Source organism: Hyalella azteca, unplaced genomic scaffold, assembly GCF_000764305.2.
Source record: "Hyalella azteca isolate HAZT.00-mixed unplaced genomic scaffold, Hazt_2.0.2 contig13683, whole genome shotgun sequence".
In the NCBI taxonomy this organism is placed as follows: domain Eukaryota; kingdom Metazoa; phylum Arthropoda; class Malacostraca; order Amphipoda; family Hyalellidae; genus Hyalella; species Hyalella azteca.
Genome location: NW_025943596.1, coordinates 93,310 through 120,780, shown reverse-complemented (window position 1 = coordinate 120,780; position 27,471 = coordinate 93,310). Strand labels below are relative to the sequence as shown.

Sequence of the window (27,471 nt, the reverse complement as noted above, 5' to 3'; positions counted from 1 at the left end):
CATTACATGTTCCCAAATCCCGCGTCACCATTATTGTTAACAAATTCAGAGCTATTCAAGCTCGAAGATTTAGAATCGACTTTCTGTCGAGAAGGCACCCATTATAGGTTCGATAAGATTACTGTTAATTGGTGCACTTCAGAGGAGATAGTAAAAAGTCTCTGTGCCGTTTCTTCAGCGAGTTCCCCGAGTGGGGTGTGGGTGGGCTTGCGGAGCTCAAAGAACTCAAGGTGCAGATCTCAGCCCACAACCAACAGGGCTCCAGTGACGTCCTTACCCTCGATCTCCCCAACATTGCTGCCACGCAGCAGCTGCAGGACAGGCACAGGCTCCTCAAACAGAAAGGTTAGAAGGTGGCTTTTTACGTTAGGAAGTGGCTGAGGTTGGGGCGGATATCAGCGCTGGGGAGCGATGATCTTGGGGCGAGATGATGGATGAAGTAGGGGCGGATATTAGAGGTGGTTTATTCTGGTCCAGAGATAGACGAGGGCGAAGTGTGAGGAATAGAGGTGCAATATATTAGAGGCGGACGATGTCTGGTATGGAGGATAAAGATTATGGATGAGAAGAACTGGTCTTAATGCAAACGGTTCTGGGATGTTGGTTGGAGGTTATGGGTGATAAGAACCGGTCTAAAGACAGAAGATGATCTGGATGTTGGATGAAAATTATGGGTGAGAAGTGCTTGTCTTGAGGTAAACGATGGCTGTTTTGGAGACTGTGATATAGCCGCAGCATTGATATGAGTGATCCAGAAAGGTTTGGAAGCACAGGAGCGAAAGCTAGAACGGTAGCTGGAATTAACAGGGGATTCGGGTGTTGATAGAAAGTTGCACCTATGCGACGAAAAGAAGTTTAATCTAGTTCTTCAGAAGTTTAATCTAGTAAGAAAACCCAAATTGAACATTTAACATTTGGTATCGTTGACTTCTAGCGGCAAATTCAGCATGTACTGGTAATGACGATTATAATAACGAGAGTAATTCGTCATCTAACCCCGAAAATTAGTGGATGAAGCAGGAGTGCATGATGCTTTTGCGAAACTAGCGGAGAAACTAAAAAAATTTAAAAGCAGCTCGCTTGAAGTTGAAGTGTTTTAACGATTTAGTAAAAGTAATAAAGAAATTAAGGTTACGAGAAAAATAATAAATTGAGATCCATGCAGTGGCTCGGTCGGAAAAAAATGGTTTGGTGGAGAGCAATGTTCTAGAGACGATATTTGGACGTTATGAGCGTTAGTATTTCAGAAGTGAGACTTGGACAGAGTTGACTATGATTGAATGGTCAGATGCAAGCCAATGTTTATGTGAAAAACAATGGCGAGAAAGAATATCTATCTTAGGAATAGATGTTGGCTAAGTGAGAGATAATTTTCGATCTGTTTAAGCAAAAAACAGATCGAATCGAAGTTCACGAAAGAAAGATTAAACGTGCCCCCGTGGTTGCCCTGCAGACACGGAGCTGCTGGCGCCAGGCTGGTTACCTGCCGTGCTAGGCGGGATCGTCAGCACACTCGTGCTGCTGCTCGTCGTGCTGCTCGTGTCCGTGACGATCCTTCATCGGCGACGTCGTCGCAACATCAGACGAAGGCAAGACTCCATCAAGCAAATGATGGCCAAAAGCACACCCGAGGACGATGAGGTCGCCACTGCCTTCACAGCAGTCCACGCTGATGCCACGAAACTGGCCAGCTTGAGGTGAGAATTGACGTGCTGGCGCAGGCTGGACATGTTTTGCTCATTTTACATCTTTCAATGTTTTAAAATAACTAGGATATTTTACTGGCCTACTCTAGTGAAGATTTTATTTACTTTAGATGCCGACGGCGCAGACACCGCCACCGAATCTAGGTGCTGCTGAGATAGATTTTTCTTATAGGTATGAATCTTACTTTTTGCGAGAGAAAATCCGGAAAAACCATCTTCTCTACCATTGAACTCAAACTGCAAAATTGTCAGAAAAACTCATCTCATTTTCACGATGGCATCCCACCTTTTCGAAAATATTCAACATAAAACACGAACTTTTGCCTTCAGATCTTGAGGACGAAAATAAGACAAAGTTTACTTTAATTCTCTATCCAACTACCAATTCAATCAGAGTTTCTATTCAAAATGTTGACTTATTCCATCCATATGTTTGAACGAGAGCATTCACAACTCAAATGTCAAGTTGGGAGAGATGATTCTGTCATCTTTGGGCAACCTAAAGCTTTTGCATTACTTCGACTTTATTCTGAATGAAGTTCACTTCACAACATGATTAGGTATTGGAACTAGGACGAAGTTTAGGTATATAATTTCGTGACTGTATTTATAATTCGAGGAACACTTATTCAAAGCATCTAGATTCGTACAAAAACCTTCGTCTGTCGAGATGCATGACAGAATTGAGTGAATGTTCTCATCAGAGCCATCGCAATAAAGTTGCAATATGAAGTTGATTGCGCGGCGCTATTAACATGTCGCTTGGGTTTGCTTTTAGAAGCGTCGACGGCTTGACTGTTTTGCTTACATATGAAAGAAATTGGTACAAGCAAAAAATGCCTCATAATTTCTTTTACATAAACGTACAATTCTCTTGAAAAACATACGGTTGTAGACGCCGAATCTTGGCAATGCGGTCATTCGGTATGATTGTTGTTAAGATTTGTTGATCCTCGTGACTAAAGACCACATTTTCCTTGCGTGGCTCGCTGCAGACACCAGCCCGACGTGCTCCTCTTGAAGCCAAGTTCGCGGCAGTCGACCCGCACATCGACACCTCTCGATGCTGAGAATGGGTCCAGGCTGCACCTCAACCCCTGCTCAGATGTCCACTCATGTCATTCACCCTGCGGCCATGCGTGCGAGGAGGGATCGCTGCTCGCCGCCCTTCAGATTCATCATAACGTGAGTATCGCGCACTCATCAACGTCTTATCACCAACGATGAAGTCTGTGGAGGTTTTTTGTTCTGTGCAACACTTCAGCAATTCACCAATTAGTTATTTTCAGAAATTAACTCAGAGTATCGAAATGTTTTCCAGATTGTGGTCGCTGAATCATATTTCTTATACATTTCTTGCAGCCGGAGCTGGCCGCCGGCTCCTCGAGCGTTTGTTCCGACACCGACTCTGACAACGCTGTTCTGTGTTCCCCCACGATGGAGTGTCGGAGTATTCACTCCCCTCACTGCTCCGCGCTCAGAAGAGGCCACACTCACTCTGTATGTTCACCCACGCGTCGTGTGCGCTGCATGTGCATGACGAAGCATTCGCCGCACTCAGTCATGGCGTGCCGTAGTAGGGCAGAAGAAGTCAGACTTGGCTCACAAGAGGCCGAGGACAGCGGCCTGGAGGACACAGTCGGCAGTGCTGAAAATTTGTCGGCTTCCGGCTGCCCCAGATGCCTGATCAACGCCTCGTCCGCAGCTCCTCCCAGGCAATCTTTCTCCTCTCCTGATATCAACGTCGCGTCTAGCGGGTCACTAAATAAGCTGCAGCAATGTCGCTGGCAGCAATCTTTGAAGAGGATTTCTATTGACGGACAATCATCAGGCGTCGGTCGGCCGCGTGCAAGACGCACGCACTTCGCGAGCATACATAAGCCTTCGGCATCGCAGTACTTTGATGAGCCCAAATACGTTAGTTTAACAAGGCCGTTCCAAGGCTCGGCATCTACTGCTACGGATAAGAAACCGCTGTTTGCCAAAGATAACGCCGCACAAATTATTCCGAATCAAACGAAAAACTTGAAATCGCCAAGCAAATCTGTTAACAAAATCGCACCGTTGTCGCCTTGTAGGGAGAGTGAGGTATGAGAATTATTCAAATAAGATTTATTTTTGCTAATGAATTGTATATATTCCCATTTTCCGATGATAAGACTTCGTCTTGATCAAATTCACTATAGATCTCTGTTCAAAACGTGATCGTGATCGATTACCAGAAGCTCAATGAAGTTCATTCATTAACTACATGTTTAAGTTGAGTATCCAAGGCGAATGTATCATCTCGGAGCGAGAAGCATTTAGCTCTGATGACCAAAGTGCGCTGCCTTGTCAACAGTGTTTGTATTGTGCCTGTGCTTGCCAGTGTTTCAATATTTACGGTTAAGGAATAGCCAATGGTCTTTTATCTCTCCAACAACATTTCAATAAGTCCCGGAAATAGTCCGCTAAAATGTCTATCTCTTCCCACAATGTTTGCCTCTGTTGAAAACATTTTCCGCAAAATCTTGCCAAATGCACCAGCAACCATTTTAGTCTAGGAATATTAGGCTGCAATTATTTTACAAGCTTGAGGCAGTTTATTTTAAATACATTTTTAAAAATATGTCAAATTGTATAATGCATTTTAAATATATCTATCTACCTCGTGGACCAAATGATATACTCAATAACAAGGTTTATAGGTGTAAGCATCGTCGTGCCAGTGTTTTTATAATGCATTTTAAATATATCTATCTACCTCGTGGACCAAATGATATACTCAATAACAAGGTTTATAGGTGTAAGCATCGTCGTGCCAGTGTTTACAAGGAAACAACATGCGGTGTCGCGACTATGGTGTCTGAGCCAGGAAGTGGTGTCATTCTGTTCCGAGTCATTCTGTGAATTCATTTATTGACAAGCCAGTCCTATTAATTTTTTATTGAAAATAGAAAAAAAATCCGATCCAGAAAGAACAAGAGGAGCTTTGCGAGCGTTCGCGAATTGAGCACATATGTGATTCACTTTCCATACTACTAAAATTACCCATGCAAGTTGGTATCGCTAATTCAGTTGACGTTTTAGTTGTAAAAATTGAGATTAAAACGAAATATTTTCTTCCAGCAGCAAGGAAGCCAGTCTGGTACATTGTCGGGTCTTAAGTGAACACGAAGAAACCTTACGTTAAAACATGTCGAATAAGCAGTGCAGTTTCAGATCATCTAAGTAACCCTCATTCCACTCGCCTACCACAGTTTAGGTTTTCGAATCAACCTGCCAATAGCACAGTTTAAGAATATAACGGTACAATCAAAATGTTGTAATAATTTAGCGACATTGCAGTTTAGGTTAAGGAGGGAAAAAAGAAAAAAGTAGGAAAAACAATATGTGTGGAAATAGGTAAAGTCATGAGCCTGCATAGCGGCAGGCGCGGGCTGCTGGGCAGACGCGACGCCGGCGCTCCATCAGCAGCAATAAGCCACAGCCAACATGTTTATTTCCGTGGCTGCTTTATGCTATGTTTATTGAGAGGCTCGTACGTATCCCTGCCCTCTCACGGCCATTGAAGCTCCCCCATGCTCTGGTGCGCTTGAGCAGGTCCTGTAGCTGGAAAGTAAAGATGACTGTTGCCCTGTACTGTGGGCCACATGTGCACTTTTCAACGAACTAAATAATTTGCCATGGAATTTTGATGATCTAGCTTGCGACTAAACGAGCTGTTTCTGCTCTGCACTTGACAATCATTGTGTCCATTGAAACATGACATTAGCCATGAATCAACTGAGTATTTTTTTGACAATTCCAGAGATAATACCAAGGCAATATGCATATTCTGCCATTGAGCAAATTTTACATTCCAGTATTACACGCCTACGAAAAAATCGATTATTGCTTGTGTTAGGGGTCTGAATAATGTGAAAATAACCTACGTTCTCTCTATGAGACTACAACTTCACTGCAAATATGTATGTGTAACAATGTAAAATGAGACGAAAAATTAAAATAAATAAAAAATTAATAATATCGATTTCTGTACGCATATACCGCAAAAAATCATTTGTAGATTGGTTCAGCTGACTGATGGTCACTAAAATTAAGTGCTTCTCCATACTAAGATTCTTATTAGTTCCTTTGGCCTCTGGTAGGCCTGCAATTATCGAACGAGACTCAAACTCTTTTACGTGCTTTTTTAGGCGTAATCACTTCGTTATTGTGTACACAATATTCGACGGCGCTTGATACCTTGGACGCTCGAGTTGTAATAAATTCGCTCTCGGATGGTGAAGCTGTTGCCGTGAAATGCTTTGATACTTCAGATGCTCGAGCTTTCGTACTGAAATGCCAGATACCTCGGATACTGGAGCATTCGCACTAAAATGCCAGATACCTCGGATACTGGAGCTCTCGCAATGAAATGCCAGATACCTCGGATACTGGAGCTGTCGCAATGAAATGCCAGATACCTCGGATGCTGGAGCTGTCGCTCTGAAATGCCAGATGCCTCGGATACTCGAGCTGTCGCACTGAAATTCAAGATAGCTCGGATACTGGAGCTGTCGCTCTGAAATGCCAGATGCCTCGGATACTCGAGCTGTCGCACTGAAATTCAAGATAGCTCGGATACTGGAGCTTTCGCTCTGAAATACCAGATGACTCGGATGCTGGAGCTTTCACTCTGAAATGCCAGATACCTCGGATACTGGAGTTGTCACCTAGAAGTCTTGTTGCGCAAGCGTACGGCCTATATAGCGCTTGCTGCTCGCACGTCACTGCTCTGAGCGGATCAGACGTTCATCTTAGTCTAGGACCTATGGCCTCTGAGAAAACAATCGCGACATATCAAACCATCATCTTTATGTTGATTTATCCAAGTCATCCTGCCAATTGCAGGTATTAAAGTCAAATTTTAGGTAATTTTTTAGTTTTAATGGCGGTGAAAAAGTGAAAATGTTTTCGGATACCGTGCTAGATTTTCATTAACTTGTCATGGACAGTCATGAGGATTGGGCAGAAGATACTGTATGCGTTTACATGTAACTACTGGATGTGTATTTGCCGCATAGGCCACGTGTCTCCTGTACGTTCCCTTAATNGCCTGCAGCACTGAACGTCGCGCGTCACGGTGAGCTCCAGCTGCCTGCAGCACTGAACGTCGCGCGTCACGGTGAGCTCCAGCTGCCTGCAGCACTGAACGTTGAGTGTCTCTTCTTCATGACTGAGACTTGTGCAACGATTTCTAGTAAGAGATGCTTCACACATCAAATTGTGCTCCAAAAGTTCCAAACTTGGTCTTGGATTTTCGAATTCTGAAGGAATGTGAGATAAAATAGCATAACAGCCATTCATATTAGACTAAAATTCTTCAGCAAAACGGTCATGCAATGATACTCATTGACAATAAATAAGCAAATTTCGTGTAATAAGGAAATTATTTTACGACAGTTGCGAGTTGCAGCGCTCTGTTTCTCGCGAAAAAACCTTGCGACAGGATTTCTTTGATCGTACATCACGGGTTGTCGAGATGTTTTAACAGGGTTTACGAACATATTATGGAATTTATGTCTGGATGTTGCAGCATGGTTCATATTTACCTTATAGACTAACGACGAATATACTCATTCTACATTTCTACCTCAGTCGTAGTACTGCAACTTGTTAATTTATGTTTATTTTGTTAATGTGAGCTTCATTTGTTTGTTATGCTTGAGGTTTATTTCCTCTTTAACCATGTTCATTGTGACTTCGATGATGAAGGATCAAGTCATACAATGATGATTTAACCGTTCAATTTCCTCATTTATTTCATGTCCAGAGGGAACACAAATTTTAGTTTCTTCCATGCTTCGCGCGTATTCGGCAGGACGAGGTGCTTTATTACAACATTAATTAACCTCAAATAATCAATTAATAAAGCGGACCACCCCAATCATTATTTGCATACTCATAAATCTTTCAAGATTGATCGGAGATTCGGCGAACAGCTGTGAATAATGTAGTTTGTGGAGCCCATGCCATATTTGTTCATACTTCTTTGCAAACGAGGCTGAATTGTATGTTATTTACTGATATATTATCATATTTTTAAAAGTGCAAATTTTTAGATTTTATTTGTTGGCGCTAGTAAATTTTGAGGAGTTTATTAATAAAATAAAAAGGGATTTGCGCGGCTGCTCAGAAGCTTATATTTGCATTAGTCTTCACTGCTATTTTATTGATTTTGTCGCATTGCTTTGAAAAGGGCAATCTCGTTGTTGACTCCGCTGTGAGGTTTTGAACGAATCTCATTATGAAGCCATAGGTTTTGCAGGAACTTATAGTCTGTGAGCAATCATGGGCTTAATGTTGTGTCTTGTTCTCTGACTCTTATGTCTTATTCTATGATAAGTCGTCACGAACCTTAGCGTCATAAGAGAATATTTCGTGCGTTGAATGTAATGAAACATTGCAAGAGCATAATCTTTTTTTGTGAACAATTATCTACTCGTACATTCGATATCGCAAATTTCATAAGAAATACACGGAAGAATTAGAGAAAAGAGCAGGGGCGGCGCCTTTCGCGAAAGAACTTTAAAGCCGTGGAAATTTGCTCTGTGTGCATTTTCGTCTAAATATAACGTCAAAAAGCATCGAATGTTTAACTGGTGATACTTTAGTTCTATTTTATGCGTGCATTTATTGAAAAAAATGACGCAGAAATTGATGAAAATCGATGGACGCCTCATAAGTGATCGTGCAGTGGATCGAATTATGCGCTGAACGACGTTTCGATCAAGCAGATTACGTCATGTATCAAAGAGCAAGAAATCGCTACGGTTTACTGGAGACCAAAAAATTACGTTGCTGTAAAATTTTTGTATGAAAACGAATGTATGAGTCGATCGATGTATCAGTAGAATGTCCATTATATCGATATGAGAACTATTAACGTGTGTAATTTTAAGCGTGATTTTTTCTCATCACCGAATAATAACTTAAATATCATAGACTACCTTTTGTGTATTGATGTCATTGCTAACATTTTCTATTTTGCTATTAAAATACATGTAATCCAGTTTTTGTTCTTTCACTACCATACCATTTTCACACTAAATATAAATTATTGAATTCTCTGTAGCGTGTCGGATTACGTTTAACGAATGAGGGTTCGTGCTGAGTTGGACTACAAATGAGCGCTCATTTCTCACACTAAACTAAAAAAAAAAACATTACACAATTATGTGAATGAAAGCAATAGCTTTTACTGAGTAAATTAAACGTGTAAAGATGCATATGCTTGCTAAAATTCGTATTATCTTATTTACGAGTGGAGTAAAAGTGAACCTACTTGGTGGAGGAATTCCAGGGGAACCACCCATGTCTGTCAGTGCTCTTTCGGGCTTCCATAACCCCCATCATACTCGCAATTTCAGTAACTTCCTTAATTACAGTTCACTTCAGATCTAAGTTCTTGTAAAACTGTTGGTACTCGTTACTACCAAATCATCGTGAACATGGAAGCGGTAACTTGGGCAAAATTGAAATTTTATAGACAAATTACCGAATGAAGAACATTTTTAATTAGAACTGTAATTCAATTGTAAATGCTTAGACGCCGACCAAACACCAGCCGAGTTTTGAGACCGGAGGAGCTCACCGTATAGGAGCGAGCTCAAATTTATGTGAGCAGGAAAATTTACGACTAACGTCCGTTCTTCTAAGAGGAGACCTCAGAATTAAAGTTTCAGGAATGGAAAGAATCGAAGTTTAATATTAGTTTCATAAAAACTAACTAAACTTTCATTAATATTAGCAAGTAAAAAACACACCTGAACCTTTCCATATTAATTTATAAACTTGGACTTTTATCCTTTCTCTATTCTTGCTGCTTCAGCATTTTTCAATTTTAGTTTTGCCCACTTAACAGTTCACCAAACGACCACATACTATATCTGTATTGTCCTCGTACTTTCTTTCCTTGCATCATTTAACGTTCGCCCCACTTCTCACAATCTTCAATTTGTGCAGGAGTTCATGTATGGGAATTCCTTGTATAGCCTTTGAACCGTAATTAAATTTCTCTTCCATTCAGTTGACATCAGAGGCTCATGCAGGTCCTCCTCTTTCAAGTAGTACATCAATTACTCGCCGAGCTCTCAGGCCAATACTGCCACTTGCCGAGAGGATTAGGATTAAACTGCAGTGAATGGGCAGAAAAACGGGATACAGAATTAAAATTTTGAAAGTCATTTCTAGTTTAATAATAATATTCACGGATACGATTAAGTGTTTTTGTAATTCATCAAATTCTTTCTCCTAAAAGCACCTGATTAAAATACGCTGCATGTGTGAGTGGGAAATAGCTGCAAAATTACATTGATTCAATGAAAGTAGATTGACTAAATAAAATAAAAAGCGTTACATTTTTGGAGTGTTATTGCATATGCAGATTTTTTCGGCTGCCACAATTTTCCAACTGATTAAACTAGTTGCGCGGGGGAGGATGTAGAAAGAAAATTCGAATTTTTGGCCGAAATATCACCGCGCGAGGAAAATTCTACGCTGAAGTCTGAAGTTTGTTGAGGAAGAAACAATTCTTGCTTCATTTCTAGGCTAGTTTAGAATATTTTATTATTTGGGTTACAGCGTCAAAGAAAAGTTGTCACTGTAATATTTGCAAGTCAGCCGAAATGCACCCCAACATCCTCAAAACTTACACAAACGTGCCGGCCTCCGACTCCAGCTTCTTGCATAAGTAATCCAGCTCTTTGTACACACACAACTAAGATCATCTCGCAGCGGCGAGTGGAGAGTAGAACAAGTTAACCCAACATAACCTCCATCTTTTTGAAGCCTTTTCATATGAAGAGTGGAACACAGAACTGCTTAAAAAAGGCTAGAAGTTGCTGGCTACATGGACTCTGTAATTCTGAGAGCGACGCAAATTGCTTAGTCTTTTTCTAAGATGAATTCAGCAGCTCGGATTTCTGATTGCCAGACAGGAGGACCAATAAATATTTGGTGGGAAAATGAGGGATACAAGTTTATTATCTTGCGATATTATTGGCATGTGTTGTGCTGGTAAATGATTATATTATAGTGTTGGTTAGGTATTTTGTCGAGGCTCTGAGGCTTTTGTCAGTGCTGGAGCGGTATTTATGATGGCGGTAATGCTTTGTCGAGTTGTATAGGTATTGTGAGATGCTGTAAAGGGTACTTCGGGTCCTGGGAAGGCTTTATGTAGTGATGGCGAGATATTATGTTGTGCTGTGGAGGTATTATGGTGTGCTCGGGAGGCATTATGGTGTGCTGTGGAGGTATTATGGAGTGCTGGGAGCACTTTGAGCTACTCCTGAACGGAGCGCGGTAATAATAATGTTTGTAATATTATTATTATGCTGGAGTAGTAGTAGTAGTAGTAATAGTAGTAGTAGTAGAATTAGACAGGAGTACTAATATGGTACTGGGATATAGTAACATTGTACTGGAGTAGTACAATTGTGCTGGCGTATCAGTAAAATGCTGTAGTAAATGTATTATGGTGTGCTGGGGAAGTATTATGGTGTGCTGGGGAGGTATTATGGTGTGCTGGGGAGGTATTATGGTGTGCTGGGAGCAGCAGCTTTGAGCTACTCCTGACGGAGCATGGTAATAATAATGTTTGTAATATTATTATTATGCTGGAGTAGTAGTAGTAGTAGTAGTAGAAGTAGTAGTATTGGACAGGACTACTAATATGGTAATGGTATATAGTAATATTGCACTGGAGTAGTACAATTGTGCTGGCGTATCAGTAAAATGCTGTAGTAAAAGGTGTGCTAATGTAGGTCTCGGTACTTTCTAAGCCATCGGATCGCCTCTCACATAATAAGCATAACGAAGTCTAACCCTGTATTATGCACCTCAATTAAACCGCTCATCTACCCTGCATGTAGACTCAGTAGAAAGTAGATGTGACCCACGATCTACCCTGGCCGCCTGCTGAGTGCTGCCATGAGCAGAACTTTTGACTGAACTTGAAGTTCTTTTCCAGCGACGAAGCAGGCGTCGTGACGACAGCTACACAAGCATCGATATTCGTACGATGACAACGGAAGAGTCGTGGTCTGCCTGCGTGATTTTTTGTCCTGTTTTTTTTTTCTTCTAAATGACACGCTGATCCTACCAGGCCGATGAAAAGTCAGTCGTGGATTTGACTTTACGCATAAGTTTTAAAGCAGAATTAGAAGTATGTTATTTATTAAGTGAGAAGTGCAGTTGGAAAAGTGTATGCAAGCTATTTAATATACCTTTAGCATGATTCTGCTAATCAATGTGCTGTCTCTCACTTGAAAATAGTTTCTAGTAACTTAAAATCAAGTAGTCTTCTTAAATGTTATTTGCATTTATGGTTAGAATTTTCTCAAGTAGTACGAGTCATAAATGAATATATTTTGATGTATTCTGTTTTGACATGCAAGAACATGCATCAGTCCGAACACTGTTACGATGGTAGTCGGCAATATACTCCGATTATTAAGAAAAACTATTTAAGGTTTTTCTTAATCTTTTTTATCGCTCGAATTTTAGATTTTCTGCAATACTCAAGCCAAATTTGGGCGCCGCCAAATTCGTTATAACGCTAAATGGATTCATTACTAAATATTTTTTTTCTTTTTGACATTTAATAGTTTATATTTTTGCACGCATGAGAGCTGAATCCGTTTACCATTCACTATCGATATGTTTGCTGGAATCTTGTCATGAGGAACACGTCGCCGTCTAGCTAGTCTGACCACGTATTGGACGTTCCTACGTTTCCTGCTATAATGTCTCGTCGATATGTATAAGGAGCAAAAGTTACTATAAATAGAATATCGTACAAACAAAATGTTTTGCAAATTGCATTTTAATTGTAGAAAAATTATTTCGCACTTTTGCCATGCGTTAATGTTCATTTTATAATATACCACTACACAATGTAATACAAAACAATACAATACTGTAATATAGTAAACGATGAAAATATAGGAGCCTGCCGCAGTACATGCTAGTGTTCTGTTGAAATAAGGAGGATAAATGAGTGGAACTGCAGCGCCGGGGCGCTCGTATGGCTAATTATTGTGCGCCAAGACAAAAAGTAATGTTTAAATCGAGATCAATCAGTTCGCCGTAGAAATGTAACTCTTCTCTATGCTTAAGGAAGTTAAAAGCAAAGAGAACGCCAAGTAAATTCACCATATCGATATTGAAAACCTTTTGGAGTCCAGCTCCATTGTCAGTTCGACAATAAATAAAATGAAAAGAATCATTATAATTCAAAATCCAAAGTCTCTATGCCTCATGAGGGGAGCTTCAGACCTGCAGACGCTGCACCGGCATTTCGAGGGGAAAATCAAAAGGTCGGAAGCCGCAGCCCCAACAAACCTCCAAACTTCGCAGAATGAGAGCTAAAAATTTAGCGACTGCATTTCTTATTGCATTGTTCAAATCCGTCGCAATTGTGAAAGACAAGCAAAGAAAATTTTCTCGTGCGATTTTTAAGGCTAGACTCTTGGTTCGGTACAGCAACGGCCGCGTAGGTGATCTGCATGGCTAACGTTCCTTCCATTGAATGCAAGTACACAGGATATTATATTGACGGCATTGAGTACTTCACCGAGTTTTCTAGTATAATTACGATTATTTATCTGGACTTTCACTGCATTTCCAGAGTCTCTTAAAGTTCCATCGGGGCATCCATTGCTTACAGTTCGATGCAGTTATCTTATCTTACATTCAAGTAAACCACTCCGGTAGCGATGACTTCCAAGTAAATAGATATGGTGAAAAAAAAAAATAAAAAATACTTAATAAACACGTTTTCTTAACGGACAAAAAATAAAAACATTAACTCTTACATAGCATTAAAGTTATGTAAAATGTTATGCAATGTTATGTAAGAGTAAATATTTTTCTTTTTTGTTCGTTAAGAAAACTTGGTTTTTAAATTTTTTTAAATGTTTTATTTCAACGTTTTTAGTTTTGTAAACACCAGAAAAACGTGATTTTTAAAAATAGTTTTATATTTATTTATTTTCTATTTTTTAGTTTAGTAATTTTAGCAATTCAAATCATTTTCCAGGGTTGGCAACTCTGGATGTTCGACAAAAAAACTCGATTCCCAACCGTGAATTTTTAGGATTTTTTTTAATAAAAAAAATTTTAAATTAATAATTCTGATGATAAAATCTTGAATTGATAAGCAGCATAAGCATGCATGCCTAATTTTAAATTTCTATGATCTTCAGAAGTGCTCTAAATTAAGGTTTGAATTTTTGATGACAGACAGACGGACGCGAAGCGAAACTAAGATAAACGTGGTAAAATATCCTGGTACAGGAAGTTGGTATGAAGTTGTCGGGACATGAAATAGAAAAGAAGGAGAAAACGGGGAGATTCAACGATAGTTTTCTGCACTGTATGCCACTGTAACTCCAAACAATCTACGGCGAGTATCACCTATATAGTCTTTGCGGAAGGAGGAGTGAGGTGCTAAGTTAAAAAGTTTCACTAATTTGTGGCGCAAATTGTTGTCTCAATATCAGAACGACAAAAATTTACCGCTTGAAGGAAGTTAAAAAAATGAAAGTTATTGCTAGAAGTTGAGGGCTGCTCGGCATTTATATTTGACGTCAGTTCAGACAAATCGGAAATTCAATGTTTTCGATTAAGAAATAAGTTTTTTGTTAGTGTTTCAATCGACAAACGGGTAATTGCGTCGACTGCTGGAGGAATCTATTCCTTCTTCAATCTGCATTTATGGAACTAATTTGGCGCTGGTGCCTGAGACTCAAACATTAACGTCCTCATATCTCAACCCACATAATATCGCCCAGGTCAAATTCTTCCCAGTCATTTTTTATAGTATTTGAAATATCTATTTTGAGCTCAAGGAATTTTATTATCCCTAATTTAGAATCCGCAAGGGACTGCTTATAGAGGTCCGGTCCAGAGGTGTGCCCCGCTTGTTGTCGATTGGACGCGCAGGAAAGCCCAATTAAGGACGCTCTTCTAAAATTTGAAGTGAACAAATAAAATTAGCTCTTATTCTGAGCATATATAATAAATGCTTTTACCAAATATTATGCGTGTACTTTCGTTAAATTTTCAATTGATGTACCATATGACCTGTAACCTTAGTCCAGCTATCTTGCTTTGCATCCAAAATGTACATGTATGCACATTACATATTTAAATGTAGTGAGCACAAGATGGGCTGAGTATACAGAGTATATAACAGCTGGAGTAACCAGAGTTTATAACAGCAGGAGTCACCGGAGAACAGCACGAGATAAGCGGGCAGATATAACGGACTTGTTCAGCTACAGGCGATGCTAAGGTCCACAAGAAGTGCCGACCAGAGGTGATCATGTGACCAGCAAGATTGCGAGGGCTCGCGTGTCTCTGATATACACGACCACTCAGACTGCGGCCAACGGGGCCGCCTCTCTTACTCGGCAAGGGCACTCAGTTGACCACTAATCGCATTCATATCTAGTAAAACTCCAAAAGCGTTGCTTCTTCCTGCTTTCGTTTCTGTGCTCAAAATCAATGCATTCATGGCGGTGATGACTTAATTGATCACTAATTGCATTCATATTTAGAAAAACTCCAATCATAGCATTGCTTCTTCTTGTTTTTGCTCCTGTGCTCAAAATCAATGAATTCACAGCGGTAAGGCGTCTTAATTGACTACTACTTAATTGTAGTCATGTAAGTAAGAATTCAATTGAGTATTACATTTCCCTGCAATCTCCCCTGTTTAAAACGAATTTACATTACGTACGGAGGCCCGAGATAAAACAGATGTTGCGACGTTGCATTACGTGGATTCTTCCTACAAGTATACACGTTGGTTATTAAAAGACTATTATGATCGTAGAGCAATCATAAATATATGTTTATTGGTAATTTAAAATCGAAGCTTCTAAATAGCACACAAGCCTAATTTCATTAATATGTGCATGCATATATAGGCTATCGGCTGTACATGAACAATGCGCATAAGTTTTTCCCTTGGGTATCGGGAGTGTGCTAATGTGCGTCGCACATTAATTAGTATGCACATTTGCGTCTCATATAAATTAGTGTGCAGAGATGCTTCCTATAAAATTAGCATGTAAATCTTCGCCGTATAAAAATAAATGAAAAATAAGCGTCACATATACGTATATGAGTGTGCATGTGTACGCCACATATGTGAATTAGCGTGCAAATGTGGTGTTTTTTCAGTGCTGCAAGCTTCGTCAGGAATTACGCGGTAATATCACATGGAAGTGATTTTATTTATAGTTGTTTTGTAACAGCAGACAGAAGAACTTTTATGCTGTGTCAATCATGACGAATTGTCAACGCAAGAATGGCTCAACCACTAAGAAATCAGATGGTCTTTTTGATATTTTGAAGCAATTAAAATAAATGCCAAATAAGTAAGCCAACGAAATATTTTTTTTTCTCTTTCATATCGTGAACAATTTTAAACTTAACAAACGCGCTGGAATAAATTTCAAGTTCTTGGCTTTCAAGAATCCCGTCGTAAATCGAGTCACCTCCACGACGACTTAGCCGTTCCGCGGGAACCCAAATCTTCAGGTTAATGATCAAGGCTTAGAGGGTTCTTAAATCAAGCAGTGGCCGCCACAAAAAAATATATTCCTAGTAGATTTTTTAGACATTGATGACACGAGATCTACGTAGGAGAAGATTATCATATCACGAGCAGCTTGAATTTTTTTCTGTATTATATTTCGGGAGGCTGTGGATCCTTCCCCTTGGTCAGACATTTTCCATTTTGCATGGAAGAATTAATTCGGCGATCAGTCCTCGCAAGACCTCTAAATCTATAATCAAGCATCCTACATAAATCATGTTTGGTGCAAACACTATACTTCAACGTAATAAAGTTGAACGTAATATAGTTAACCTTCTCATCCAGCATTAATGAAATTTCACATACATTAGCGCTTTGTTTCCCTCGCAATATGCCATGCAATTATAATTACTCAAATATCCTCGATATTTGATTGTGACGTAATTGAGTGACTTACGATATTGCGTATTGAAGGAAAATTATTCACTAACGAAAGTTAGAAAATAACATTTGAATTTGATCATAATTACTCCAAACTCATTTTATACCAAATTAAATAATTAATAAACTCAAAAGCATAGATCGAGTACATAACCGAAGCAGTAACGGGGGAACTTTGATATTATAAATGATGTCGAAGCAATTTCAACAGCTAAAGACGGCTGATAATGCGTATTCAAGTGCATCTTTTTCATATACGCACAGCATACGGTATAGTGGCACCCGTACATATGGAAGCTTAATTCGCTCCGAGGTCAGGTTATGGCCAATAAGTTCCCATATGGATAAAATAGTGGAAACAACACCAACACATAATGCACAACTTCTATATAACTGACAGTGGGTGATGGGATGAAGCGGTTGGTGCATGCATCATGCAGGCAATATGGGTCGCCATTGCAAGAGAACTTATGTATTCCAGAGCAGAGATTCTGCTGTTGGATAAAGGTTCTCAACTTTCCGGATCAAGAAAAAATTGTTATTTACATTGTTTATATTAGATAATTCGAATTCGATCCTCGAACACAATAGTTGCGAGACGATGATCGTTGATAACTGTTTAATATCATAAATGTTCTAATGGGACACTTGATTGAAGGAGCGCTGATAGACGAAGATCGGCCTTGCTGCAGAGACGCCATTGATAGTGATTGCGTTGGAGGCCGTTTTGGATGTCCATCGCATTCTGCTACTCCATCAACCAACATCCATTGTTGTAACCAAACTGTTTCAGAGAAAGTAGTTCATGTCCAGTATTTTCAAAATTTTGATGAACGAATTTCGACAAAGCATCCAATTAGTTTACTTTAGAACGATCTGACCTGAGACGCGATAAAGAAATTGATGTCTCTAACGCAAGATCATTCCTTAATTGGAAGAAGTTCTGACGAATCTGACATCGGCAATGTTGTCAACATGCCAACTCCGTTGTCTCGAATTCTTAGGGTTATCGTGAGAAGGAAAGCACTGTGTTCCATGAATCGAATTTTCGCTCAAAAAAAGTTATATTTTCGGGAATTTAGGACGTAGCATGGGTGCAGTTGGTTTTCTCCCGAAAGCAGATCAAGCATACAATGTTATAGTACATATGTCATAACTTCATGAGGATTGTTTGAATAACATTTAGGTTAGAAATTTAAATTCAATATGAACACAGTTACATAGTGGATAGGCTTTCCATAAAATGCCTTATATTAAACGCATATGTTCAGCTCAGCGCTTGAAGATCACTCCAGCATGAAGTGCACTTCTCTCATGGACCTATTTTCCGGCTAGACTTCCATTTGCATAACAGAACCGTTCCCGCCTTGAAAGATTTTATTGAATCACATTCAGTATTGACTTAACGAAGGCCATTTCTGACTGTTTGTTGTCTACAGATTTTGTACTTGTGACCCACTACAAGATGGTCCGCTACAAGGCATGTAAAAAGACAAGCAATTAATTTAACTGTTAGAGGTCACATGCCGTTTTAAGAATATGTAATGCAACAATTGTAACAGAGATACAAGTCGAAATCTTGAAGTACAACTTCGCAGAGAGCGGGGAATGGGCAGTAAGATAAAACGAAAGCTTCTCTACTTGATATAGCCAGACAAATAGTAACGTTGATCGTCCGAATAACGATCAACGAAATGCGATACCAAAATAGCGACCATATATGAGCGGGATGTCATGATAGCTCCATAGTTCTTATTGCATGCGGTAAACGCCGAGCATTTTTCCATTTCCTCTCACATGTTGTGTTACACTAAGCCTTATCAACACTCCATCGTAGTTTATTGTGTGGCCAGCGATAATCCACCAATAATCGCTAGCAGAAGACGGCGCCGCAGCGCAACGAGCTATGAATGTGCTACGCGTGCTGTGGGCCACATATGCAGTCCAAAGACGTTCAAAACAAAGTGCTTTCCTGAAGCGAATTTGGAGGGGAAAAGTTTTCCCCACTAACTTGATTTTTTGCGAATGCAGCTAAAGTGATTGGAACTCAATTTTATGGAGGATCTTACGACGCCCGTTTTTTCAGATGTTAGTTCTCTACGTCTATAAACGAACTTTGGTCGTGAACGTATTTTTTTTTTTCGTGGAAAAATACAAAGGATCCATTGAGCAACCAATACATTAATATTGCATTTAGATTTTCTCAACAAATATTTTTCTTCTGCATTATGGATTTATCAAGGTTTCAAGGTTTGCACAAGTTTGAGAGAAACACAGCGTAGAGAGAGGGCGCATCTATATAGCGACGAGCATATATATATATGAGCGGCCGCCCAGCCGTGCGCTCCCGTACGGACAATCTGCACGCGAAACTTCTTCTCTATTGCACACCCCTAGTTCTCATCTTCAATGAAATTAACGCAAGCCGATTTATATCCAGGATTTATACATTCCCATGATTTCATGGATGTGTTTTTAAAACGACTTTAATTGTTGGAAATTGTGTGGTTTTGTATGCTATATTCACACATATGCTGTCTTCACATCGACATGACTAGAATGACTGCCATTAATTGTCGAAGATTATTTCAGCCCCGCTGTCATAACTGGGCAACAAAGAGAAGTTAGTTGGACAGTTAGTTAGATGTTAATTTATCGGACACACTCAACCTCAACACAGCATCGACTGAGAGGCAGGGAGTGAGTTCCTTTGAAAAAAGATATCTAAAGAGAGGTTGCAGGAAATAAATAAAAGTAAGATTTTTTCAAACAACGCCAAATCTGGCTTGTTACAAGTAAAATAGTTACTAAATGATCAGGAACATAATTATTTGTGAACAAGTTACTTATCTCTCTTGGTCTGTAAACCTACTGCATCTCTACAGTGACACCACTCAAGCCCTTATCATTCGACAGCCTAACGAAATTTTGTCACTTCCATCCACAATTCCATCGCATTTAACAGCAAGATTTTCCTTGCCGAAAGCTCGTTGTATCTTTACTAAACGGAGACAGAAGGCCAGCTTGAGCAAGCACAGCTTCTGCAATCACAGGACGATTTTAGTTCTTCATGAATGCCAACGGCCTGCCGTCGCTCCCTCCTTTGAGGCAGTGAAATTTTATAGAAAATGAAGAGTGATTCAATTTCAACAAATTGCGCTAGCTTTCTAGTACTCTCTGTAAACTCCTGGGTTTAAAGGGAGCAGCGGAGTGTCTCGTAGTAAAGTCACTATGGCGCTCGTAATTTGATCAAAATAATACGAAACTAAATCAAACTAAATATATAGAATTTTCTGATTGAAGAATCAGAGCATATTTAACTAACTTGTTATGTTCACTGGTGCAGTCTACCACGATGAGAGCTTTTAAAACGGAGAGTCATAGCATCAAAGAAAAAACGCTGGTACTTGCTCATCAATAAATTCTCCTTAGATGCAATAAAAATACTTTGAAGTTCAAACCCAATTCTTTTTCGACTATCCAAAAATTATTTATAATTCATTTTGCTCGACCGAATTTTGTGAGCGCTCTGTATATACATAATCATAGTTTTGAATTTTTTGTAGTTGCAAAAGAATTTCCGGAATAAAGAATTTTCTTCAATTGCAGCATAAATTTCAGTGCAAAGATTCCAGTTTTCAGAATAAACGGAAGACTTCGGAGGGTTCATGTATATAAGAAATATAATAATTCAAATGCTAGTCCCATCAGTCAATCACAATTCATATTTTATTCTAAGTCCTATTTGCTTAACTCTGATCAAATATCATTGTAGATCTTGTGATCACTCACAAACTTTTTAGGGGAAGCGTCTGAGTAAAGCGTCTAAATAAAAAAGTTTCTGTGAAACTTTTTTATTTAGCGACGGATTTTTGTGAAACTTCGTACACATTCGTATAGTGGCAAAAGAAGTGAATTTTGTTCATGTGATTTTTTTATAAATGAAAGTAAAAGTGAAATGAATAGAAAACGGTAAAAAGAGGGGGTTTAAATCAATCTCCTCCATAAATTTACGCGCTACAACATCGACAGAAATATCATTTGCTTCGTAAAAAGAATATCTACCGATTCTAGAAGCCCTTTTTAGCGCATTTCTTATTTATCGAAAAATACACTATTGTGCTCGCCATGTCCGTCTATTCGTCCGTCCGTCTGTCTGTCTGTCTCTCGATCGGTCTGTGACTTCACGTTTTCGTCGACGAGAGAATGCTCTCTCTGTCGCTCACTGCAGTGAGTACTGAGTTTCATATTTTTTATAATTTTTTTTTTCTTATGGCACTTTTTACATTTTTCCCTATTTTTCTCCCTCTCCCCTTCTTTTTATTACCACGTTTTTCTTAGCTCGCTTTCGTGTCCGTCTGTTTGTTTGTCTGTTTGTGATGATCAAATCTTGCAATCGATATTTCATCAACTTTCCCGCTAGCTAGCGCTCTGAAACTTTTAGGGAAGCTCAGCTCCCGATGACAATTCAATAATCAAAAATTTGTTGCACGTTTCCAGGCGTATTTATTCAATGAACCCTTCTTTATTACAGCCACGCACCCAGATAAATACGGGAACAACAATGTATCCCCTCGGATACAATTTTCTACAGAACTTCGAAAAGAATTTTCTTTCGTGCATTTGCGTGGCCAACTGAAATAAAATGAATATTATGTAGTAAAAACGTGGGTCGGGCTGTACGTTCACCATCAAATTTCCAAAATTGGAAATGCTTTATGCTTTTCGCTTTAATCATAAATCTGCCCGACACACGTTTTTTGGGGCGAGCCATAATTTATTTTCTACCTTTAAGTCCACAAGAAAAATGTGGTTTTACTTCAACATATAATCCAAAAGGGTTCTATATAGAGTCGCTAGATCTGGTCTTAGGAAATCAAATGAGATGTATCTCAACGATGTAGCTTGAGAATTATAGGAGGAGAAAAATTTTTAAGAAGATTTATTTTGGACATTTTAATTGTCCAAGGGAGCCAAAGAAGTAAAATTGATTGTGTTATTATTATTATATGCGTATTGAGGATACCATCACCCGACTTTAGACTTATTCCTATCCAGTTTTACGTGAAAAAATAAGTAATACGTGTGATTTTTCCAGGATAAATGTTTATTTTAAATGGTTCTTTTATTTAAGTTAAAAACGGCGCAGCGCAAAATTTTTTACCTAATATCAATGAGAAATGATTTGTTGAATGTGCATTTTTACAGCTACAAAATGAGTCCAAACACATTGCAATTAACGCAAATAATGAACCATAAATTCAATTTTTCAAACTAATCTCTACATTTTGTGGGAAATTGTTCATTTCATGTAAATTTGGGATAAGCCTCACGCAAAAATTGAAGTTCAAACATACATACGGTTTAATGCGTTAGACGAGCCCTTTCCGCAGCTACAAAAGGAGCCTAAAAACAGAAAGTCATTTTACATATTTTTTTACCCAGATTTAAGTGAAATGCTTGCTCAGAATAGTAGAAATCGCGACAGTGATGCTGCTGTCCATTGGCAAGTCATTTTGTTGCTACGGAAAAGTTAGCTGTGCGTGAGGCGAAACTCTGGGCCGTCGTTCATTAGGATAAATCAGAGCTTGTCAAATGCTGGTGAAAAACTTTTCCTTTCGGCAATGCGGCGTGATTTTCAGCAGGCCACAGTCTTCATCAAATGCAAACGAGCAGAATAAAAAATGTCGGTGTTTATTTGGTTGTATATAACTATTTTTTATATTTCAAATCACCTCTGACGTAATCTTACGTAAGTTTTCAAATTGATTTTTTCATTCTAATCAATGATTCCGCAATTCAGAGGCACGATGATTCTTCAGTCACGTTTATTATTGAGCTAATCAAATTCGGGTCAATTCTGTTGGGTTTTAAGTGACCTGAATATCGTTAAATGAATTAACTTTTCAGCAACTGATATCGTTGGAACATATTTCGTGTTTCTTTGTGCGTTTACAGAGATCCGATTACAGGACAAGGATTAATTTTATTGGTGATATTGATAAGAGGAAGTCTTGGTTTATTTTATGAGCGTAATATTTGTTACTGATTATTATTTTACTCTTTTAGTGAACTTTTTTCACTACTTTTAGAATATTAAACGGGTTTAGCTTGAGATCCTTGCTTTCAGGTCAGTGGTCTCTGAATGCCTTATTTTATTCTATATATCTATTGGATGAGCCGCGATAAACTTCATTAAATTATCATTGTCAAACCTTCTTCAAAACTGTTGAAAATTTTACTTGTTATTCAGAGCTCTCTTTGAGAAATGTTGATAAAATAATAAAGATATAAGCTCGCCAAATCCGTCATCGTGATGCGTGGGCTTTTGTGGTCAACTCAAAGAACAAAATTAATTTTTGCTTTGGGTTTGATGAAGACTGACAGGCGGCAGTGAGGCAGAACCACCGCTCTTCTCAGTTCGATGGCTTTTGATGTTCTGGAATAAATGGAGCTCCCGTCCATCGACTGGGTGCGGTCACCGGTCAAATACAACGAGTATTTATGGCTTTGTGTTGTCAAGAGCCTGGGAACAACTGTGATGCTTAACTATGATGGCGATCAATGCATGCATGATTGCAGATAATCAAAGTAATAATAAAGTAGTTACCGGGCCTCAGCTCTTGTTGGGAATGTATTTAAAATTCCAAAGGACAATGATACTTTTAACATAATTTAAGTGGGAACCCTGGAGCATATTTCTCGCTAAACCATCACCTAACTGTAGGAATTATGTCTTTGATTCAGTCACGGACGGTAAGCGCAGTCATTATTTGTATTTAAAAAAAAATAACCCTTGGAGACTAACAGCTAGAATGATTCAGTATATTCTAGTTTGATCCGGCAAAGTCCGCATTTTAATTCCTTATCTCACGTTCTATATACGTCGGTTGGGTGCAATGGAAGGCTAATGCCACACAACTTTGAAAGGCAAATCGCGAAGCAAATGTGCTCTCTATTTCATTCCACCAGGGAGTTCTACTCAAGAACTTTCTATTCCATTCTCAGAGCGTGAATAATTCCGAGCCTTCCTGAAAACTTGGCCTATTGAGGCAGGCGCAGTATATTATAGGACTTTTGTGGGGCAATACTGCGAGGCCGGTCTGTGATGGCCGCCCAGCCTGCGAGCCAAGCGTCCTGCTCATGTTTATATGCCGGTGCATTGTTTGCTGCGTGAAAATGTTACTCACGCTTATGACTGTGTAAGGTGTGCTGCGTGAAAATGTTGCTTCTATTTATGACTGTACAAAACCCGCTGCGTGTGCATGTTGCTCATGTTTGTGCCTCTGCACAGCTTGCTGCGTGTACATGTAGGCCATGTGTGTTACTGTGTAAGGCTTGCTGCGTGAACATGTTGTTCACGTTCAAGATTATGTAACGTCTCCTAGCTGGATGAAATGTCCTGCCAGCAGTAATTTTCCCAGGTGAAGAAGAAACACTGTCTTGCCAGCTGTCATTTTCCCAGGTGAAGAAGAAACACTGTCTTGCCAGCCCTCATTTTCCCAGATGAAGAAGAAACCCTGTCTTGCCAGCTGTCATTTTCCCAGGTGAAGAAGAAACACTGTCCTGCCAGCTGTCATTTATCCAGGTGGAGAAGAAACACTGTCCTGCCAGCTGTCATTTATCCAGGTGGAGAAGAAACACTGTCCTGCCAGCAGTTAGTTTCCCAGGCGGAGAAAAAACACTGTCCTGCCAGCAGTTAGTTTCCCAGGCGGAGAAAAAACACTGTCCTGCCAGTTGGCTTATTACCAGGTTACGGGAAATACCGACCTATGAGTTCGCATTTTCTCAGGCAAACTCCATCAAGTTATGAACTTGGTATTTCATTCCGAGTTTACTAATGCAGAATAATTTTACTATTGCAGACACATGAAAACTCACATAAATGTAAAAATGTTTTACTAGACACACAGTCTACGTTTTGTTCATCACAAAAAACTTGCACAGAGCCTACGACGCTGCCACCCTGACGATCTCGTCTGTACAGAACACACGTTGTTGCCACAATAACACCTCCTCTGACTAACAAAGTTAAGTTGTAATTAACCAATCCCACATTAATTAGTAACTTACCGCCAATTTCCTGACTTTAAGAAGTACTCTCCCTCACATCAAGTATTACCATTCTTAGCATTACCTCAGTTCAGGTGGTGAATTACCTGGTTCTCCCTAGACATTACATTCACTCATGTAGAGTTGTAAATTACCTTAATTCAATTATTACGTATCATGTAGTACATGACCTCATGTAGCGAATTATCTAACATTACAACAGTTTTTGCAAATCAGCGCAAATTTTTTGCAAATTAATAGTAAATTCTCTAACCTTAAGTACTACATCTCCTTGTTTTGAGAAGTAGACGTGTACTTCATTTTAGTTTCTATAAGTTGTGCATCTTTTCATGTTAGCGCATTTCCTCACATTAAGTAGTGCAATAAAATTATACAAGTAATGCATGAAGTCGGTCATGTGAAGGATTGGGATGCGTGGTGCATACAGACGTGGAGCAATGCGTGGTGCATGCAGACGTGGAGCAATGCGTGGTGCATACAGACGTGGAGCAATGCGTGGTGCATACAGACGTGGAGCAATGCGTGGTGCATACAGACGTGGAGCATGCGTGGTGCAGTAATAAGAATTTTTATCATGCAGTCTGCGCTAAAGTGAGGCGTCGCGTCGCAGCTGTCACAGGAATTTATTCCCTGCCTGTCACTTCTTGGTTTTTTGTGGATTTTTTTTTCGAACAATTCAATATATGGTGGATAAATGTAAGTAGATATAACATCAAGGAGCTGACACATCTGATTCTAATTTATCTGAGGCTCGCTCTTTTCCTCAGTGAAGTCTTAATGATGAGTGACGCAGCTGAAGGAAATATTTTATATACGAGTTAGAAGAAAGTTGACAGCTGTAGGGTTGATCTCCAAGAAAAGCGTGGGATGTACTCGCATAATTCATTATAATTATTTTAATCCCATTTGTTCACGTATTCTAGTGGCACTCGATCGCATCTGAGCTGGGTCTTATAAAATAATTATGAAAATTTCTCGGGTGACAGCTGACTTATGGAGAATGTAACTGCAGTATATATAATAATTTACGAAATTAACTCTATTCGTAGCCTTTTCAACTCGTCAGATCCTAAATTATTCTTGTATTCTACATAAGACACAGTAGAGTCCGATTAAGCACCATAACTAGAGTATCTGATGCATGGTGCTTAAGAATTTACCCTAAGTATCACTCGCATCATCCGCCAGATTTCGTTGCACTTACACAGTCTTGTTCAGTCTGCCCGCTTGCTGCCCTGCCGCCCCAAGTTCTCCCATCACGTGCCATAACTCAGCAGCCGTGGGGCGGGGAGCGTTATTGTTGTCATCAAACTGCGATTATCAGCGCCATTGTCCCCACAAAATCTAAGCCACAGCAGCACGTAACTCACCACAAATGTATTGCAAAATTGGTGATTGTTCATTGCGGTTTCTTTGTTCGAAGCGCATAGAGGCCCACCGTTAGAAGTAATGTGTCTTAAGTTAGCGGAAAACGTTGACATGCAATTATCAACGGAAGTCTGAACGTCAACCGGAGCGTCCGAACAGAAGCTGTTTCACGGCGGAAGCTATGTCATGTTCGTATCTAATAATATAATAAACTTTTCCACGACCCTTTTGACCAGACTTGTTCGCTGCCCCCAGTAAATACTCATCATCATTAAATTTACTATGTATACTTGCTTACTTAATAATCCTGCGGAATACTTTACTCAATAATACTTTACTTAATAATAATAATAATAATAATATATTACTTAATAATCCTGCGAACAACTAGCGCGGACATAACTAGACAAAATTGCAGCCAAGTGATGGAAGCGTAAACATTTTGTTCAAACACAACTTCAGAGCCGCCGAGTATTGTCTGCGGCAGTTTATCGGTCACGAGGCTCGCTCCTCTCCTGAAAATGAGGATAAATGCAATATGGTTCTGCCGTTCTTGTGTTTGTTTGTTTTCTTGTCCCTCGTAAACTCTAGATCATTTTAACCGAAAATAATGGAATAGATTTTAACGCGACTAAAGCGAATCTAGCCAGTGGTGGTCTCCGCTCAGAATAACTTGCAAGTACCTAGAACGAATGCACAGAACACGATTTTTTTAGAAAATAAAGTAAAAAAATGACGCACGGATAAACTCTTATAAAGCTCAACCACTATCATCCGATGAGCAGTAGTTCATGCACCCTAAATAAAAAAAAACATATATAATGCTGATATTTGGTTCACATTATATCTTAAGGCATTTAAGCAATTGATTTCGACCGCCTGAGCATGTAACTCGATTATTAGTTTTTTTCCTTGTATGAATTTAGTAAGCATTGAGTTCACGTAAATGACCACCGATGCATCAACAACTTCAGTCCGATAGATTCATTTAAGCAGGAACGATTTTCCAGGCCTCTGATATATATTTCCCATTCAGCTCTTCATCCTTTTCCGATAGTGATTGTCCATGAGATAATATCGGGTTTGTATGCTGGCTCTGAGCTTGGACTTTCTATTCCTAGTTCCAAGTTTACTTCAAAACTTGGGAATTAGTATTCACTGATGTTTGTAGAAGGGCAGGCTAAAAAGGCTAAAAGGAATTTTCCGCATTTAAGTTTCCCAAATGATCACACTTGTTCATTACAAATATTAGATGGCTAGTTCTGGGTCATTGAGAACATAAAAAATGTTCAAAACGCATACCTAACCTTT

General features: G+C 39.3%; 1 protein-coding gene across 1 annotated transcript in view; it reads left to right on the top strand.

Moving 5' to 3' along the window:
• LOC108678755 (nephrin) overlaps positions 1–4,406 on the top strand; it is a 28,790-nt gene extending 24,384 nt beyond the window's left edge. Inside the window, exons 10-13 of the mRNA XM_047883779.1 lie at positions 179–345; positions 1,454–1,697; positions 2,702–2,891; positions 3,069–4,406. Of these exons, the coding sequence (XP_047739735.1) occupies positions 179–345; positions 1,454–1,697; positions 2,702–2,891; positions 3,069–3,800 (1,333 nt within the window). The 3' untranslated portion in view covers positions 3,801–4,406. The remainder of the gene's footprint in view (positions 1–178; positions 346–1,453; positions 1,698–2,701; positions 2,892–3,068) is intronic.
• The last annotated feature ends 23,065 nt before the right edge of the window (positions 4,407–27,471 follow it).